Genomic DNA, 15203 nt, shown 5'->3' on the forward strand with positions numbered 1-15203 from the left:
CAAATAATAAAGACATCAACACATTCCTATTCTCTGTACAAAAAAAATAATAATAAAAATATATTCTTTAGAGAGCTTAGTTGGATCATTTTATGAATCTTAAAATCTCTTCACCGGGTCAGAACATAGAAAACACCACTATAAAAATGCATTTCTCAGATTACTGCGCGCTGTGAATGATGCAGCTTTAAAAAGAAATTATAATTTTATATATAATTTTAGGGTTACTGTGGGGCAGGTTACACCCATCTATGAGCATGAAAGAAGAAAAAAAAATTATGAGTTGTTGAATTACCAAAACAAAAAGTAAGAAGGAATGAAACAGGACAGACATGAAGTTGCTTTTTCATTTCATATTCAAATCCCTTTTTCCGTGAGGAAAAGGCAGCTCCTGCACTCAGGAGTTTAAGACATAGTGAGCAACCTTCAAATGAAGGAAGCGTTGAAGTTGGCTGGCATTAAGTCTAGGAGCACAAAGGCCTGGGTGCAGCCTGGGAGGTACAAAAAACAGCCACTAGTTCAGGTGGAGGACCTGCTTCATGAACTCATAGGTGGTAAAGGCCACGGCCTGGGAGGGGACACAGCGGATGTAGTTGAGAGAAAGGCCTCGGTACAATCCTTTCTTCACCCCAAACGTATTATACACGTACTTTAGTGTCTTGATCAGTGATCTGTTTAGGTAAAGACAGAATACATAAATAAATACACCTTTTAGAAGAGAAAAGAAAAACAGTATTTTTTTAACTCTTTATCTCTTGAAAACAAACTGAGCGGTTTCCTTCATATTTCAGGTGCTCAGGGTATCCTTGAACTATTCTAACAGTCATCAAACCACATTTTTAATTAATATATACTGAGGTTGTCTTTATGGGGAACAGATTTAAATGATTTAATCTCCAAAGTTTTTAACCTAAGCAAACTGCCTTAAATAATGTTTGTTTTTTTGAAACACGAAAAATTTGCCATTTTTATTCTTGACCTTTGAGGTTGCATAAATCAGCTGTAATCACACAAAAACTTGTCTTTGGTAGTGACCGATGAACTGGAACTTGTGAAAACGTCCAAAAAATTTTTACATAACATTGTAAACAGAACACAAGAAGGGTGAGTGTTTATACTGGCATCTGTGAACTTTACAGCTATGAATGGTATGCTGCTGTAGCTTTATAACTCAGTTACTACTACAGTACTAAAAATGTCTAATGTCTAGACTAAACAAGCACAAAACCTCAGGAATTTTCTCCTTTTTAATCATTAAGTTAACCACACAAAACCAAATGTGAAATCAACCTTTTTAAGCAGTAAATGTACAAACACTACCAAGGAAGCGAAAGACGTAAATGGGAGACAAATGTTATTTATTATGGAGCTCTTGTTACAGAATGCATAAAAACGGAGACTATTATAATCAGATGTGCTTTTAAAAGCAAAGACACAAGAATCAAATATTTATTCATCTTGATGAGTGACTTATGAAAAAAAAGGTTAACTTCATCAGCGCTGTGTTGTGTGAGGTGTTTTTCTATTATTACCCTCAGTACGACATTACACCTAAGAACCAATTACCCCTTCATTTCTCTCTGAATGTGTTGCATACATTCACTGGCCCCTTTGTCAAGCTCAGCTGTTTAACTGTTTAACGCAAATCTCTAGTAAGCCGATCAGATGGCAACAAATTAATGCATTTAGGTATGCAGACATGGTCGAGACAACCTGCCAAAGTTCAATCTGAGCATCAGAAAAAACATGATTTAAGTGATTTTGAAAGTGGCATCGTTGTTGGTGCCAGACGGGTTGGTCTGAATGTTTCTGATCTACTGGGACGTTCCTCACACAACCATCTCTAAGGTTTACAGTGAATGCTCCCATAAAAGGGAAAATTATCAAGTGAATGATAGTTTTCTAAAGCTTAGATCCGCTCAAACTGCTTTCTTGAACATGACAATGAATGAAACGGCTTCTATAGGCACTTGATCTCAATCCAACTGGGATGCAGTGGAAGAGGAGATTTGCATCATCAGTGTGCAGGTGATGAATCTGCAGTAGCTGTGTGATGCCATCATTAAACATGGCATTCCTTGCAGATTGTTTCCAGCAACTTGGTGAATCTATGCCATGAATAATTAGGGCAGCTCTGAAGGCCTCAGACCCAGGGCTAGCAATAAAGTGACCAGTGAATGTAAAATCATGTCAGACCACATAAAAAAAAACACCCATTTTTTTTCTTTGTTTGTTTTCTTTCCACTTTAAAATGAAAACATCTTGTCTTTATACTAGGGAAATAAATATTTAACTATTTGTAACATATAAATGAGGCGAATGTAGCAAACAACAGTGATACTTACACACATTTCTCTGAGTCAGGAAGCACAGCGCCTAACTGCATTCTTCTTCTAGCCACATCCAAAGGGTACCTAGTGAGACGGCATACAGCGTGACACATGAACCATCAGTCAATCAGTCTAATCAACAGCAAAGCCCTGCTGGGCATCGCAAATTAACCAGCCACTTACGATGCCGTCTGAGCAATAGCCCCCGCAACCCCTCCACAGAGAAGATTGACATGGGTTTTCAAAATGAGCACATCGGGGTTGTCTGAGGAAGGGCGTCCAAGCAGCTCTGGGAAATGTTTCAAACCCAGGCTTTTCAGGGTCCCGAAGGTGAAGAAAGACAGACCTAGGAGCATACAATGCAACAGAACCCACACTGGTTATATATGTGGGAGGGGAAAAATTGCATTTTATGTTGTCCTTCACATACTAGCATCAAAAATATTTCCAAAAATCACCAGCATAAGGCGCCATTCCAATAAGCGTTGGAGTAAGTCCCCTGTAGAAGCCCAAGACGCCTCCCTCCTTCACAAAAAAGAAGAAGCAAATGTAAAAACGGGTATTGCAGGCAAATTGAGCTGATCTTAAATTAAAGGCTACAGTCTTGTGTGAAGAGCATTTTGTTTATTAGACGCTTATTTGATCACTAGCAGATCACCTTAAGGTAGATGGTGTGGAAAGCATTAGCAATTCCAGTGTAGCGATGATCTCCCTTCACCTGGAAGGCCAGCCTGGCTCGGATTACATCCAGAGGGTAAGTGCATATCACTGCAGTCATCCCTGAAAACACACAAAGAACACACTGACTCACAGCGGACTCTTGTATGTGAAACATTTAAACATAGTTAGTGATTAAAGAGGAACAATGATGGCTAGCTTAGAGGAAGGCGCATTATCTACGTCAGAGGAGTGCATGACACCCAAATGTCACAGACTAAGTCTTATCAGTACCTGCCATAGATCCTGCCATGAGGCGGTGGATGTGTCCAGAGATGCCTATCTGTTTACTTAGCAGCTGTAAAGGGAATATTGACAACATCAGCGTGGGTAGAAAATCAACGAACCAATAAAACAATGCAAAGATGAAACGAATGCTGTGATGCCAATACAGCACAAAATACACACATTTCTCTAGCCAGTCTTCTAGCATGAGGTTTAATCATTTTTATAGCTTTGACCTTTGACAGCAGCACTCCACAATAAAATGCATACTGTACCTTTTTATATTTGTCAAAGGCCATGAACTGGATGGCTCCGTAAGGAAATATCCTGACCATCATAGCCCCATTACCCTTGTACAAGCCAAGGATGCCTTCTTTTTTTGGCACAGCTCTGAGAGTGGAAATTACTCCTGCGAAGAAAGTCCTAAAGTTTCACTCCTATACAGACGTGTGGAAGCAAACACTTGTTAGCTCAATATTATTACTATTATTATTTTACCCAGATGTTTATAATGGGGGTTCTGGGCTTGAAGAAGAATCTTGACCCTGTCCAGAGGAGCGATGGTAGTCTTGGCACAGCATCCTGCTACACCTAAAAACAAAAACAAAAACAAAGCAAATGCCATTCAGAAACAGATGATTGATTGGTATTTTCTTTTTATTTATCTACAACTAACAAGCAAAAGTAATTGCCCTTTTATTGCAAAACAATGTCAACCATTTAACATTTTGTGGCAAGTCAGACACACAGGTAACCTGTCCAAACAAGATAGGCCAATCTGAGCCAACATCGGTATTACTGTAGCACTAAAGCTACAGAGATGAAATATGCAAATAATGATTAATTTAGCAGGAAAGTGCTCATGTTCTTTAATCAAACAGTGCTGGAGCGCACTTTAATTGGTACTTTTAAAAAGCTGTTAGACTATGTGATGTTAATGTTTTTCTTATTACTCATATATCAGCTGTAAATTTTGAACTGTGAAGTGAAAATCTAACTTTTAGTTAAAGGAGAAATATAGAGTATTTTCTTGTTGACTAATACACCTGCCAGAGACATACCCTCATTTTAGCTGAAGAGCAGGTCAGATGAGAATGTTTAACTTTTTTCCCCCTACAATTTATGTAGCTTTATTAGTTTATTGGTCTACAAAGTTCATTTTATTTTGTTGGTCACGTGCAACACTTTGTACTTTGGTGCTAGCAAACACAAACAGGCAGAGGCAATCACATCGTCACCTTATTAGAATTGCCACTTAACCTAAAACCATGCATGTTTTTGGACTGTGGGAGAAAGTGGAGACCCATGCAAGATTCGTGCAAATGGGATTCAAACCCAAGACCTTCTTGCTGTGAGATAACAGTGATAACCACCACCACTATTATCAGTAATAACGATGAATGAATCTGGCTTCATTCATAAAAAATAAATTAAGGCAAAGAAACTGTGTGACTGGAGACATCACTGCTTGTAAGCCGATGTGTCAGACCCTACCTCCAGCCACAAAGGAGCGGACCCAGTGGTAGTCCCCCTTGGAAGGGGTGCTGCTCATGGTGGGGCGTGTGGAGACCGCAGCCTCCGATGTCATCCTCCCTGCTCAGTGAGCTGCCAAATCCATGACTTTACGGGTTCGGTAAAAACACTGCAAAGGCAAATGAGATTGTGAGCATGTGGGTGTCGTTTTAAGGTATTGCTTAAAATATACAAAATTGGGCCCATAAGCAAAGCCAGCTGTCCTTTTTGAATGGCCAAATGGAGGTTGTGTAAGGTTAGTCACTGAGAAATTGCTCCACTGTGAAGGTTAGTAGTCACAAGTAGCAGGGAGCTAAGAGACGACAGCACCCATGGACGTCTTAAAAACCATACTCACAGTATAATCAGAACTATTAATAAGTCCGAACAAGGAATTAAAGTCAACAAATATTTTGTTCCTTCGCTGAGTCGCCTCCTTCTCTCGTTTCTCTCATTCCTCTAGATATTCCTGGCTTTTATCGAGCCCACACTTCGTCAGTCAGCCGAAAGGCTGAAAGTCACGCTTAAATGCCGCAAATGCAGATCGATATGAGGCTTTGACAAGGGTGAGCACGCTCATGCCCTTCGCCCACAGACTGACGGCTTCAGCAGAAAAAAAGTCGCGCGATAATGACGGCGAACGACGTCGCAACTATGACGTAAGAGGGTGGTTGTGTTTTTTTATATAGCTTTATGAATATCTTTGATATCGACGTGAGATTTATATCGCAAAGTAAAACGTCACCGGTGAGACGAAATTTGCCTTAAAATTATTAGAAATATTCTAAAATATTACCCAGCGTCTTTCTTTAATTATTAACGAAGGAAAAAGAAGAAAACTCGCTTAATTAATTAACTAATTAATATTTAGCTAAGTACCCATTAGCGACCACGCCGCATGCTAACACCGTGACTGTAATACTGAAATACAGGCGGCTGGTTGAAGCGAAACGGAGTGTGTTCCACTCCAGGTTTTCCCCCCGCTCCCTTCAAGCAGACGACGAGTTTTTTAGCCAGCGGAGTGACTGTAGCCTGCTTGCGTCTGGTGGAGGGAGTGTGAGCGGGGCTGCCCTGAATGGATAGACATAAGAGGGATTTACATTTTAACGGGTGTCGTGCTCCCAAAGGCTACACGAAGCACGCCGAAAACCAGCCATTCCCCGTCGCTGCGTATTCACGCCGTCGGTGCTCCTTCCCGTATCATGTCCATGTGTCATCGTGTGAAGAGGATTGAACTTACCAGCGCTCTATATTTGCCGAGGAGGGAAACCAATACAAGGTCTCGCTGTCTCGCTGGAGCGGGGTATTATTAGCAGTTCAGACAGTGCAACTGTCTCTCTCGCTCTCTCTCTTTCTGTGGTATGTAGAGCATTTCAGCTGTAAACGTGTAAATACAACAACACCGGCGACAGAACAGGCTTCACGAAAGTGAGCCTTTTTCCGGTTTTCTTATTACCTCTGTGATTTTACTGACAGCGGTCAAGTGCAAAACAGTAATTGAAAGCGACGCTGAAGGCGCTTTTTTTCTTCCACGGTAATAACCTCCTCTTCCGTCAGTCAGAAAGACGAAAACAGGATCCGACCTCCGACCAGAGCCCTGTGCTCTTCAACGTGTCTGCCCTTTAAACTGTTAAGGCACTGTGGAAGCTATAGTTTTTGTATATAGCTGGTTTGTTTTTATTATACTAAAAATATTTTATTATATTAACGTCAACCTATCTGACTCGTCTTTGTACACAATGCTTGGAAAAGCTGTCGTTTCCTGTAGTTATTACACTGTTATAGTCATGTGGTGTTTGAGTGCATGAACAGTTTGTCATTATTACACTGAAAACGCACAATTGTGACATTTGTTTTCCCTTTTTTAGGTCATGCACTGCAATAGCAAAATCAGGGTAGCATCATAGTTTGCATTCAAAATACAGAAGAGGAGGATTTTTTTTTAAGAAAGAAAAATTGTGTGCTAAGCAAAAGATAAACATTCACCTGGCTCCCATGCTGGCTGCCAGAAATCCTCCCTTTCATACCCTCAGCCATGCCTGCTACTACCAGACCCACCAGGATACAGACATCTACTCAGAGGAAGAACACCCAGAAAGCGATCCGCACCAAGAGGCAAACTTGCAGTTCAAATAAAACCAGAGGAAGAGCTGCACAGAGGACCCAGAAAACATCCAGAGAACCCAGAAGTTCAAAAACCAGGGCCCAAGCAAAGTCAAGCCAAAGTCCCCATGGAAGAGAGTTTAGCAGACCTGCTGCTCAAGGTCCCAGGAGGTCCCCCAGCAGAGTGAACCATTCCCTAAATGTAACAGAATCTGCAAGGCTTAGACGGGCGAGCAATCCGCCTGACCACTGTGGCAAGTTACAAGACCCCCTGGGGCGAAGGAAGTCCCAGCGGGGTACACAAGTGTCTGTTACTTCCTGCCAGCCTCCTAAACCTTGCAGTAGAGGGAAGTACAGCAGGGGGAGCACTAGGAGAAGATCAGCACCCCAGCACGGAAACAAAAGAAACCAGCGACCGAGTACCAGAATCAACGATTCAACTCCTGATGAGGAAGCAGAGAAACTGGAAAATAGTGATGACGAGGAAGTTGGTCCAAAAACGGAGGTTGAGACTCCTGAAAATGTCAAAGACCAGGGTCTCGGAGTCAAAGGTGCTAAAGAGGACAGCGTTTTTAAAGCTGATTCACCACTGTGTAATAACACACTGGAAGACTGTGTGCAGAACAGCTGCGATGGTCCTATAACCCAGCAAGAGAAAATTACTGACAGCCATAACAGTAAAGGTGATCTGAAGAGTGTCTCTGGAGCCCCAGAGGTTGATGATGCTGATGGACAAATAAAACTCTGCAGTGAAAGGAGTAAAGAAGCACCTCCCGAGTCCTCAGAGTCAACCACAACAAGCTCACTGGAGGTGCAGGGTAACTGTGAGGGAAATGACACTTCAGCTATCCTTGGAAAAAAGTTTGATCATCCTGCCAGCGATGGTAAGGAAGATAATGTGTGTACTGCACAAGAGCAAAACAACATCCTGATATTGCAAGATAAAACAACAGATGAAAGAGTCACACCTGATGATGAGAGAAGAGAGGAGATAAATCATGAGAGGAAAGAGAGTATAGAAGCAACAAAGCCAGTTCAGAGGCAAAAAGAGACAGTGGAAGAGATTGAGGACATCACTTGGAGGTTGGGTAATTGTGAGAATAAAGATGGAGGAAGGAAACAGAAGGAGAATGATGTTTCCATCATTCCTGCGCACCCCCAAACTGGCACTCCAGCCTGTCAAACCCCAGATCCACCTCATTCTAACAAGGGACTGACAGCACAGTCAGAATTACCTGCTTGTGTGCTACCGGTCTCCAACACAGCTACCTCAAATCCCACCAAAGCCCCTTCCACCTCAGAGTCACTTGGCAAAGTTCTGAGTAAGATAGATATTCAACCTGCCACTCATGGTGCTAAACCTCAATCTCCAGGGTGTTCAGTTGTGACTGAAGCAGCCCTGATGGTGCAGGCGGTTGTAGTGAAAAGAAATATGCCAGTTATTATCCGTACAGACTCCCTCAAACCTAGCAATATGAGGGATTCCTGCCACGGGGAACCACACCAGCCACAGATCCAAGAGGTGCTTCCTAATCAAGGAGAAAGTCTAGCTTGCACACCAGCAGAGTCACAAACCAAAGATAGTGAATTCATTCAAGAGCCACTGGAGCACAAGAGCCAGAAGGCTGTACCTTTGGGGTTCTCAGCACTACTTTCCCAGCTGGCTGCCCCTTCAACCGAGTTAGAACTAAACCTCAGCAAGGTTCAGTTAGCAGTGCCAGAGCAGGATTCGGAGCCAAAGATCTCGACTCCCTCTCTGGACAGCAGCTCCACCTTCTCCTGCAGCTCAGAGAGCACTCGATCCTCTTTTTCCTTCGAGACTGAATCAGAGGCCGGCTATGGAGACCCCAGCTTATCTGTTCAACCCGGATCCTGGGCGCAAGAGGGGGCCTGCTCGCTCGCCTGGGTCGCTTCAAAACTGCAGAGGAAGGAGGGGAAAAAGCGGCGCAGGTGTGGGAAATGCGAGCCGTGCCTCAGGAAGATCAACTGCGGCCAGTGCAGCTGCTGCCTCAACCGCAGGACCGGTCACCAAATCTGTAAACTGAGGAAATGCGTGGAACTGAAGAGGAGAGGACCTTCATCTCCACACACTCACTCTGCTGCACAGGTGAGGCCTACTGCCTCTTTTTACTACATTTGATAGCAACTCAGACATTGCTCAGCATGTAAGGTAAATTTAGAGAATGATTTAAGTTTGAATATACAGCTGAGCTGAATCAGCTGAGAAAACTGTGGTTGCTGTTGTCTGAGTGCATTGCTTTTGATCTCTGAGGTTTCCCAGCCGCCAGCTAGCAAATAGTTGTGATCATGAGTTGACTTAGACCAGACAGTTGAAACAAAAAGTTTCACTTTCCTATTGTGAATTCTCTCTGTGGGTCTCAACAGATGCCACTTGCTGAACTTCACACCGTCTTCCTGTTATTTGTAGGGAAATGCACAGGGTGAAAGGGGAAGTGAGCATGTTTGTGTGTGGCCCAGGTATTACTCATGCCATGGGGACCGAAATCTGTTTACCATGTCACATTTTGGGGGCATGTCCCCATTATGGGGGCCACAAAAAAAGTCCAGCGTGCTGAAGGCACGTTTTAAGGTTAGGTCAGGGTTAGGGGTTGGCGAATAGTAGTTAAGGCCACTTTGTGAGAACAGAGAAAATACCCTGTGTTGAGAGAGGGGAAGAAGCTGTCACATGACTGGCAGCCGTTCAGCACGTGGTTGGAGGATTGGTCTTTTGTGTGCGAATGCATGTGTGTGTGTATTTGTGTGTGTATGCAATCTATGGTGCAATCCAGACTATAACTATTTTATCGATTGCATGTGATGCCTAAGTGTTTCTGATGGGGTAAGTAGTTACAGAGATTTCATGTTATTTTTCTCCAAGTTACCAAAGGGCATATTTTATGATAAAACAGTGAATCGAGTAAGGATGCCTTGAAATTATGTTATGTATAGTAAAAATAATAATATTATAATAATAAACTTTAATAAAGAGCAAAATCAGGGTTTATGAATTGCTTTTGACAGAAAGATGAAAGCCAGATACTTAATTATATATCAATGAAAAGACTAAAAGCAGGCAATGTGGGTAATAAACAGAGTAATGGAATCACATGAAAGCAAATACAAAATGTGCTTTAATAAGTGGAGGAAGTCACATCTGATGGCAAAAACTCAGACTTGAGGACAGGAGCATGTAAGGTTGCAAACTGGCTCCATACCTGATCTATACCTGCTTTGAACGTGACCATTAAAACCTAAAATTAGTTCTAACATGTACCAAAGTCAGTGGAGAGAATACACGACTGCAACTGTGTGCAATGAACGTGTCATCTTGTTGCATTTGAAATGGTTGATTTAGAAATGGAAGCCCCTGTGTAAACCACTCGCAATCAGTTGCTGTCTTCAAACCAACTTTGCCGTGTCAAGAGGATGATAGAACGCAAGACTGCTTTCAGTTTGTATGTGAATGGGGTCAAGTTGGCATTTAAATGCAATCCGTTTGTGGTAATACAGAGATTAACTGTAATAAATTTGTAAAAATTTCAAATCTGTTCCTGTCTGCATACACAGAAAATGACACTAAACAGAAATTCAAATTCACTGCATTCAGGGTCGAACTAGAACCTCATAGATTTGAAACAGAAATTCTGAAATACCTGCACAAATAATTGCTCCAGGACATTGATTTAATTGCAAAATGACAACCTTGCTTTTATATAGGAAAATAACCGGAATACAACCAGTTGACAACCAGTTGAGTCCACACGAGTTACACTCACTGTCCTTGTCACAAGGGTTTGCCACAGCGGGTAGCGCCGCATGTTTGATTTGGCAGTTTTTCGCCCGATGGCCTTCCTGACATAACCCCAAAGGGGACACATTGATGCAGACTGATTGATTGCAATGTGTCGTCAGTCTGTCTGCATTTATGAATTAGAATAGTTGTTTGCAGAGCTTCGCTAATCTGCCTGAGACTGACTGCAATCAGTTCAAATCCAACCACAAAAAGGACAGGGTGCCATCCACCTTAGAACTTGTGCAATTGCCTTGCAACCCAAGCTGTCGCCCATAGCATGTTGCGTACTCAACCTTTTTGTTACCAGTTAATTGCTGCAACTAGTTACAGTGGTCACTGAATGCCAAATGATTCAACTATTACTGTGCAAACACCAGCTGTCCTATTTTTGCTCCAGTGTCACTAAGCAATGAGCTGAAGTTCTGTGACAGTTCACTGACTTAATGATTCATTTTCCCTAGCCCAAGGAGCGGTGTGGATCATATTTCTTTGTAATAATAACATTAAAATGATGTATTTGCTTCTGACTGAAGAATGAGTTATGAGCCAAGGGTTAGTTATTCAGAAATATTATTGATAACAGTAATAGTACAGTGAGATACTGTGAGACAACAGAAAGTTAACTAGTACCATGGTGCATATTTTTGGTCAGCGTTACTTTGCAGATTCACCAAGACCTCCGCCCACTTTATTATTTCGGTTTCTCACATATACAGTATACTCTGTTGTGAAGTTTTACCTTTCTCAACCACTTTTCTAGTCAAACTGTTGTAGTGAGGGGTGAGTGAACAACTGTGTGTGAGGGTCCATGTGTGTGCAAGCGTGCGTGCATGTCCTAGCAGAACCCTTAGAGCGGTAGCAGTGACAGAAGCAGATTAGGGCTGATTATATAACACCTGCATTCTTAGTAGTAGAGACCTCTATTTCCAGTATGAGAGTGGGTGAGGAAGGAAAGATCAGGCCAGGGAGAGATTTGCAGCCATGCTATTGGGATTACCCTGAATTGTAGGTCAGTGTGTGTGTGTGTGTGTGTGTGTGTGTGTGTGGGTGGAGGGTGTGCTGAGTTGCTGAGCGACTCAGTGACACACTTACAGCATATCTGGTGGTGACTCTTGATGTTGTGCATGTTTTTATGAGGGCTTGCATGTACAATGTCATTGCTGGATGACAGTGTACAGAGTGACGTAGAACTGCTGACCCACCCTTATTCAAACAACAGAGCCCAGTTGTTTTGCTCTTAACTGACATCACATTGGCCTGCTGCCTCCCATACAGCAGTGCTTGTGTTTGTGGCTTGAAAACAGGTTTTTAAATTGAAAATGACTACTGTCATGGAGACTGCACCAAGCGTTGCAAGCGAAGCGTTGGGTGAATGCTGTCATCCTGGTGAAATGTAGGTGAAGTCCTGAACTTCATCCTTTGCCTTATTCTAAATGCTGAACTGGTTGAGCTTGTCTTCTGTTATAACCGCTGTTTGTGTACTTTATATGTGCTCTAGTGTGAGTAATACATTGACACACTCGCTGGCCAGTCTTGCTAATCAAGCTCACACACCCTTCCAGCAAACGTTTCTAACTCTGAGTGTGTGGAAAAGAAGGTGCAGAGGCCAAAGAGGAGTTCATGTAGGGACATGCGGATTCTGTGCGTGGTTGTATTACATGGAGCTGCCTGTCTAGGGTTTGGTTGAGTTTTACTCTTCAGGGTGTTTTTTCCTTGCAAATTTTGCCCCACCCTTTAAGAAATTTTTAGAACCAAATAAAAATAATCAGGATTGTCTTAAAATTGTTTTCTAAACGTTTTTTTAAATCGAGTCTTCATTTGCATAATTCACATTCTTGTTTATCAAATGGTTAAAAGTGACAAAAAAATAGGTCAAATAAGGTAACACAGACTCATTGCCTTCACTGCTCAGTTGTGTTTACTGTCCTGTTACCCCCAAAGGCCCATTGTGAGCCAGGAAAAACTCTGCTCTGCCACAAAACAGAAAAATGTGCCAAAACTGCTTAAAAAACCCCCAAAACAAAACATATTGAGAACACGTAGTGAAAAGTAGAAGAAAAATAAATAATGTTTGAAAAAAGTACATCTGTGAGCTTCCATGGTTTGTGCAAGAAGGAGAAGTGGTGGTCAGTAAGAGCAAAGCTTTCCAGTTGAATTTGTCTGCTTTGGCTCAGGTTTGAGGGTCCCCTCGTGGCTCGTGGCAGTCTCGTACTGGGCTGTGAGGACACCTGGTCCTAAACACAAATCCACATGTCAGCACGTAGTTGCCAGAAATAAAATAGTGGAGTTAATGAGAACAGACCTTCTTTATTTGTAGAGCGTATATTTGACTGAAACAGTCCTAACATGTTTCAAGCCAGCTATGCTGACTCAGTGTTTATCCACTGGAGAAGCTAGCTGTCAGGGATAAAGTTATTAACATTTACATGTCAGTACCATTAAATGAAATTAAAAACACTGCGACTCATAGCCTTTTCCACCATTTTAAAGATATCCCTCACAGGTAGTTGTGCTGTCTCGTAATTTGACAGGAAAAACCTTCAATATCCGCCAAAATCAAATTTTCATCTGATTTAACTGTTTAATATCAGCATGTATCTTGCTCTCATTTGACCATTGTTCACATAATTACACTGCAACCTATTTGTACTTTTATATTGCCCCAAGTTGTCTCATAAAATATATGAGATCAAATGAGTTCAATTTAAATAACAAAAAACAGAAAGCACAGCTTTATTTTGTTCATACATACTGTAAGTTATTACGTGTGATTATTGGTGTCTTTGTCTGTAACTGTGTTTATCAAGTCCATGCACCTGGTGAGGCACACTTTAGCTAAGTCTGGGGTAACCTATAATTACATAGCGGTGGGAGTTTTCAGTTCAGGACAATAGAGCTGCAGCTGGGCACTACATTGTGCAAATAGTAACTAGCTTGCTTACATCCAGCTTGGCCCAGCTTCAAATGCAAACTCATTTATCTCCTGCACCTTTCCTACTCCTCCTTTGTACACACTTTGTCAGAAGAGTTGCACGTGTCATTAAAGACTTGGCAGTCCAGGCAGCAGCGTCCAGCAGCGATGGCTGCAGATATTCAAAGCTGTGTGCAGCAACGCCCTCACTGTTCCCAAATTTAACTAGCACGACACAAAGTAAGAGCGATTCTCCCATTATGTCTGAAGCCAGCGTCCCCCTCTTTTCACAGACAACAGTGGAGATGCTCAGCACTTATGGTTGCCATGGTGACCTCTTTGTCTGTCTGCTGACCTTTAACCTGCCACGATTGTGTGATGGCATTCTAAGGGTCACAATGAGGATTAGTGGAGATAACCACAAGCACCACTGAGTGTCAGACTTTTAGTTCAATAACCTACATTCAGGTAATTAGGTTAAACTACACAGGTTAGTAAGTTAGATCTACATCTAGACTTGCGTTTCAGAGCTTTTTATTTTAAGAGTTTCAAACTGTGCATACAAATTTATGTCAAATTCCCCCACTTTCTAATCCAACTTTATTAGTATTTGCAAACCAGCCTGGGTAAAAAGCAGAAAGGGGAAAGAAAATTGTATCTAAACGTTTTGGAGTCACAGCTAGAATAAAAGATGGACATAGCAACCGTGTCATAGTAGGATCCCGCCCTGCATTGTGAAGTCTCGTATTGAAGTCTTAAGTTGGCCTTTCTGAATTACTAAAACAATAACGCCTATTGTGCCCACCAATTTATTGTATCAGAGACTGTAACAGTTTTCGCCTAGTTAGACACAGTTTGCAGATCTCATTTTAACCTTGTTGCAAAACTCTAAACACATTCTCGCTCCCTCAGACACTTCTTGCACAGTGATGTGCACTTGTGATGACTAACAATAACCACAGGAGGCAGACATCTCAGCGTCTCAAAATTGCTCATACCAGCAAAAGCCAGTTCCAGGTTCATAGTAAGCCGGGACATGAATGGGAAACATGAGAAGCCGACGAGGAAGATATGCCTTCTAACTATGTTGGGTGACTTAAAATGTGAAACTGGGCACTTTCTCATGTATAGTATAGCATAAGGCGCAAGTGCAATGATGTGACAAAGAAAGATTGTCATAGGACTCGAGGTAGACTTGTGACAACTAACTACACCCTATGATTCTTAATTCTTCAAGTAATTGTTTTCTGTGTGACTTTATAAGTCTCTCACATTGTTGTGGAGGAATTCTCACCCAGTCTTCTTTGAAAGGTTGCTTCATTTCATTGATTTAGGCATTTGTTTATGCACAGTTCTCTTAATGTTCTGCCACAGCATTTCAGTCACATTGTGGTCTGAACTTTGACTGGACCATTGCAGCACCTTGATTTTTTTTCAGCCATTCTGTTGTGAATGTGCTTCTGTGTTTGCAAAAACAAACAAGGCAGTTGTTTTTTGTTTGTTTGTTTTTTTAAATTGTGCTGTCATGAACTTCAACGTTTAACATGCTAACTAAGGCTTGTAGAGTCTGAGATGTAGCACTTGGGTTTAATGCAGTATCTCTGACTGGCAC

General features: G+C 41.9%; 2 protein-coding genes across 4 annotated transcripts in view; one reads left to right on the forward strand and one right to left on the reverse strand.

Moving 5' to 3' along the window:
- Positions 1 to 63: 63 nt before the first annotated feature.
- On the reverse strand, positions 64 to 5564 carry slc25a16 (solute carrier family 25 member 16). The gene is made up of 10 exons (XM_085183102.1): positions 5143 to 5564; positions 4767 to 4914; positions 3771 to 3863; positions 3548 to 3681; positions 3282 to 3345; positions 2989 to 3110; positions 2789 to 2855; positions 2514 to 2676; positions 2346 to 2414; positions 64 to 671 (listed from the first exon to the last, which is right to left on the reverse strand). The coding sequence occupies exons 2-10, from the start codon at positions 4858 to 4860 to the stop codon at positions 515 to 517; spliced, it is 963 nt and encodes a 320-aa protein (XP_085039228.1). The 5' UTR covers positions 4861 to 4914; positions 5143 to 5564; the 3' UTR covers positions 64 to 514.
- Positions 5516 to 15203, forward strand: part of tet1 (tet methylcytosine dioxygenase 1) — a 34587-nt gene continuing 24899 nt past the window's right edge. Inside the window, exons 1-2 of one of the 3 annotated variants that reach the window (XM_085183070.1) lie at positions 5516 to 5531; positions 6653 to 8994. In XM_085183070.1, coding sequence (XP_085039196.1) covers positions 6820 to 8994 — 2175 coding nt within the window. In that variant the 5' untranslated portion in view covers positions 5516 to 5531; positions 6653 to 6819. Of the gene's footprint in view, positions 5532 to 5805; positions 6144 to 6652; positions 8995 to 15203 lie in introns of those variants that run through there. The other 2 variants (XM_085183068.1, XM_085183069.1) reach the window with 2 other exon arrangements.

Source organism: Neolamprologus multifasciatus, chromosome 13, assembly GCF_963576455.1.
Source record: "Neolamprologus multifasciatus chromosome 13, fNeoMul1.2, whole genome shotgun sequence".
Taxonomy (NCBI): domain Eukaryota; kingdom Metazoa; phylum Chordata; class Actinopteri; order Cichliformes; family Cichlidae; genus Neolamprologus; species Neolamprologus multifasciatus.

Excerpts from the sequence above, each read along its gene's own strand:
- slc25a16 (XM_085183102.1), bottom strand. The coding sequence starts at position 4,860 with ATGACATCGGAGGCTGCGGTCTCCACACGCCCCACCATGAGCAGCACC. Across the intron at positions 3,111-3,281 it reads CATGGCAGGATCTATGGCAG|GGATGACTGCAGTGATATGC; the intron begins GTACTGATAAGA and ends GTGTGTTTTCAG. Across the intron at positions 2,677-2,788 it reads TGGAATGGCGCCTTATGCTG|GTCTGTCTTTCTTCACCTTC; the intron begins GTGATTTTTGGA and ends GTATGCTCCTAG.